The sequence below is a fragment of the Myotis brandtii genome, unplaced genomic scaffold (assembly GCF_000412655.1).
Source record: "Myotis brandtii unplaced genomic scaffold, ASM41265v1 scaffold30, whole genome shotgun sequence".
In the NCBI taxonomy this organism is placed as follows: Eukaryota; Metazoa; Chordata; class Mammalia; order Chiroptera; family Vespertilionidae; genus Myotis; species Myotis brandtii.
Window position 1 is genome coordinate 24,718 of NW_005361458.1, and position 3,465 is coordinate 28,182.

At 43.6% G+C, this 3,465-nt stretch overlaps 1 protein-coding gene across 2 annotated transcripts in view; it reads left to right on the forward strand.

Annotated features, from left to right (window-relative positions):
* The first annotated feature begins 440 nt into the window (after positions 1-440).
* The window catches only part of PLIN2 (perilipin 2), a 14,474-nt gene continuing 11,449 nt past the window's right edge, over positions 441-3,465 (forward strand). For both annotated transcript variants that reach the window (XM_014542365.1, XM_005869589.2), the window contains exons 1-3: positions 441-545; positions 632-827; positions 2,725-2,807. In XM_014542365.1, coding sequence (XP_014397851.1) covers positions 516-545; positions 632-827; positions 2,725-2,807 — 309 coding nt within the window. In that variant the 5' untranslated portion in view covers positions 441-515. The remainder of the gene's footprint in view (positions 546-631; positions 828-2,724; positions 2,808-3,465) is intronic.

A 3,465-nucleotide genomic window follows, 5' to 3' on the forward strand; every position in this document is an offset into this window, starting at 1 on the left:
ATCTCACCGTGGAAGAGAGAGATAGAAACATCAATGATGCGAGATAATCATAGATCAGCTGCCTCCTGCACGCCCCCTCCCCGGGCATGTGCCCTGACCGCCCTGACCTGGTTCATAGGTAGATGCTGAACCACTGAGGCACACCGGCTGGCCTTAACATGTATTTTAACTTGGTTAGCATTTTTGTGAACAGATATCCCCCCTTCAAAAGGCATTTTTAGTTTCCTGGTGAAGAAACGAGACAAAAATATCAGCAACTTTTCCTTGCAGAGCCTGTTTCCTATTGAAAGTTTACACAGGACCTCTGAAACTTTGCCCCAGGTGTTTGCCAGGGGAGAGCTCTCAGAGCTAGAGGGTGGGAGAAAGCGCAGAAGACTACGCTTACCTCATCTTGAATTTTTCTCCGCTTGAAATTAGCATTTGCTTGAGTTGGGGAATTGATCTGGGAGAGTCTTATCCTAGTGATCTGAAATAAGTTTCTCTTCCACAGATCTCTCCTTTCCCTGGGAAGAAAAATGGCTTCTGTTGCAGTTGACCCACAACCGGTATGAATTTTGAACAGCTATTTCTTGATTCCTTTCCCTCCCCTTGTGTTTTGGGAAGTTAATCCCCTTCCCCTTCTTGATTGCAGAGTGTGGTGACCAGGGTGGCCAACCTACCCTTGGTGAGCTCCACTTATGACCTCGTCTCCTCGGCTTACGTCACTACAAAGGATCAGTATCCTTACCTGAAGTCTGTGTGTGAGATGGCGGAGAGGGGCGTGAAGACCATCACGTCTGTGGCAGTGATGAGTGCTCAGCCCATCATCCAGAAGCTGGAGCCACAAAGTGAGTTCTGATTCCCACTCCACATTTAGTCCAACGGGCCCGTTAGGAGTGAGCCTGGAGCTGGTTTGAATATGGCGAATGCCAGCCTCGTGCCCCAAGCACACAGGGAGTCTGCAGCCTTTCCTGAGGCACCTACTGCCTTTGTCCATAAGCTGCCAGGTGACCCTCATTGTTATAGAAAGCTTCTTCATAGCAATGGCAGATGTTCATGGTAACTTTATTTATTTATAAAATATATTTTTATTGATTGCAGAGAGGAAGGGAGAGAGAGATAGAAACATCAATGATGAGAGAGAATCATTGATTGGCTGCTTCCTGCACGTCCCCACTGGGGATCGATCCCGAAACCCAGTCATGTGCCCTTGACCGGAATTGAACCGGGGACCCTTCAGTCCGCAGGCTGACGCTCTATCCACTGAGCCAAACTGTCCAGGGCTCATGATAACTTTTAAAAAAATCCCCCACTGCCCTAGCCGGTTTGGCTCAGTGGATAGAGTGTTGGCCTGCGGACTGAAGGGTCCTGGGTTGCCGGCACCATCCCCAGTAGGGGGCGTGCAGGAGGCAGCCGGTCAATGATTCTCTCTCATCATTGATGTTTCTATCGTTCTCTCTCTCTCCCTTCCTCTCTATAAAAATAAATATTAAAAAAAAAAATCCCCCACAGATGTTTCTGTGTTGGCAACAGGTCACAAGTTGTCAACTGAAATTAACTTCCTTAGGACCAGACAGTGTACATGAACTGTTTTAAAAATAAATAACATCTTTATTGAGGTATAATTAACCACCATACAATTCACCCACTTAACATGTACTGTCAATGTTGGGTTTTTTTTTTATAGTATATTTACAGAGTTATGTAAGCATCACCACCATAAATTTTAGAACATTTTTATCACCCCAAAAAGGAACCTTATACCAGTTTCTGTTTGGATGATGAAAAAGTTCTGGGAATGATAGGTATGATAGTTGCACAACATATTAGTGTTTCCTTCCTTTTTATTGTGGAATAATATTCCATTGTGTGATTAGATCACATTTTTTTATTCATCAGTTGATGGACATTTGGGTGCTTTTGCTTTTTGGCAATAAGAATAATGAATGCTACTGTGAACATTTGTGTCTAAGTTTTTGTGTGGGCACATGTTCTCAGTTCTCTTGGGCTCATCAATATACCTGGGAGTGGTATTGCTAGGTCATATAATAGCTATTTCAGCTTTTGAGGAACTGCCAGGCTGTTTTCCAAAGTGACTTATAATCTTACATTCCCACTAGTAATATATCAAGATTTTCCACATGAACCCTTTTTAATGAAGGGTTAAATCATTCCCCCAAATGGTTAAGTCATGAGCTTTCTGGAGTATAAGGAACCTTTAGAGACCAGTTTTCCATCTCTGTTACTTCCCAAATGAGTTTAGGACTAGCGTTTGGCTTGGTCATCATTAGGGCTTGGAAGGTTGGACTAAAATCTAGGCCTTATTAGGGAGGTCCAGAGTGGTGTTAGCATACCATTCCCCATTGCCACATACTGAATTAAGTGTAGGTAGGGGTTAAACCAGCATGGAAATGCTAATTTTGAGAGTTCTCAGAATGAGGGTTCAGGTGAAGCCTGGCTCCTCTTGGCTTTAACCTCAGGAGCCAGGGGATGAGGAAGAAACTTCTTAGCCAGCTTCCTACCTGGCTTGCCTGCTGCTCTCCCACCCCCCTATTTCCCTGTCAGTAGAAGAACTTGCCAGCTGAGCCTCTTCCCTGTCTGAGCTGGAGAAGTTGGCAATGCATAGTGTGATAAATGAAGATCAGTGATTTTGCTGTTTCTATAACTAAATGTTTATGGTATAATAATATGTATGCATTCTATACATACACTATTAACATTTTCCCCGTTTGTGATTTTTTTTAGTTGCTGTTGCCAATAACTATGCCTGTATGGGGCTAGACAGGATTGAGGAGAAACTGCCTATTCTGAATCAGCCAACAAAGCAGGTGAGCTTGGGACAAAAGTGTTGAGGCTTTCCATCTCATATTTTCATGTTCTATTTGTTTAGCATAACTGGTTCCCAGTGGTGTTCGGTAAATGCACAGGTGGTATATAGAAGCTTTCTCACTTGGTGTCTGAGCGCACATCCAGTAAGATGGAGAAACAGGCATGTCTGCCTATAACATGCTGACAATTTTTTTTTTAAACTTTGCTTTTAGTTTCTTTTTTTAAATATATTTTTATTGATTTCAGAGAGGAAGGGAGGGGGAGAGAGAGAGAGAAACATCAATGATGAGAGAGAATCATTGATCGGCTGCCTCCTGCAGGCCCCCTACTGGGGACCGAGCCCGAAACCCAGGCATGTGCCCTTGACCAGAATCGAACCCAGGACCCTTCAGTCCACAGGCTGACTCTCTGTCCACTCAGCCAAACCGGCTAGGGCATATTGACAAATTTTATATCTTTACCTCATTTGTTCCTCCAACAACCCTTGAGTGGTGGCCGGTACGGCAAATATACCTGAAAGTTGAGGCTCATCTATTCTTAGTGACTTGCCCAAGTCATAAAGCTAGAGAGTGAAAGAGCCTTATTCTTTCTTCCTTTTTTTTTATTTTAGAGTTATTGTGAGAATTAGTTGATATTGTATGTGTGTGTGTGTGTGTA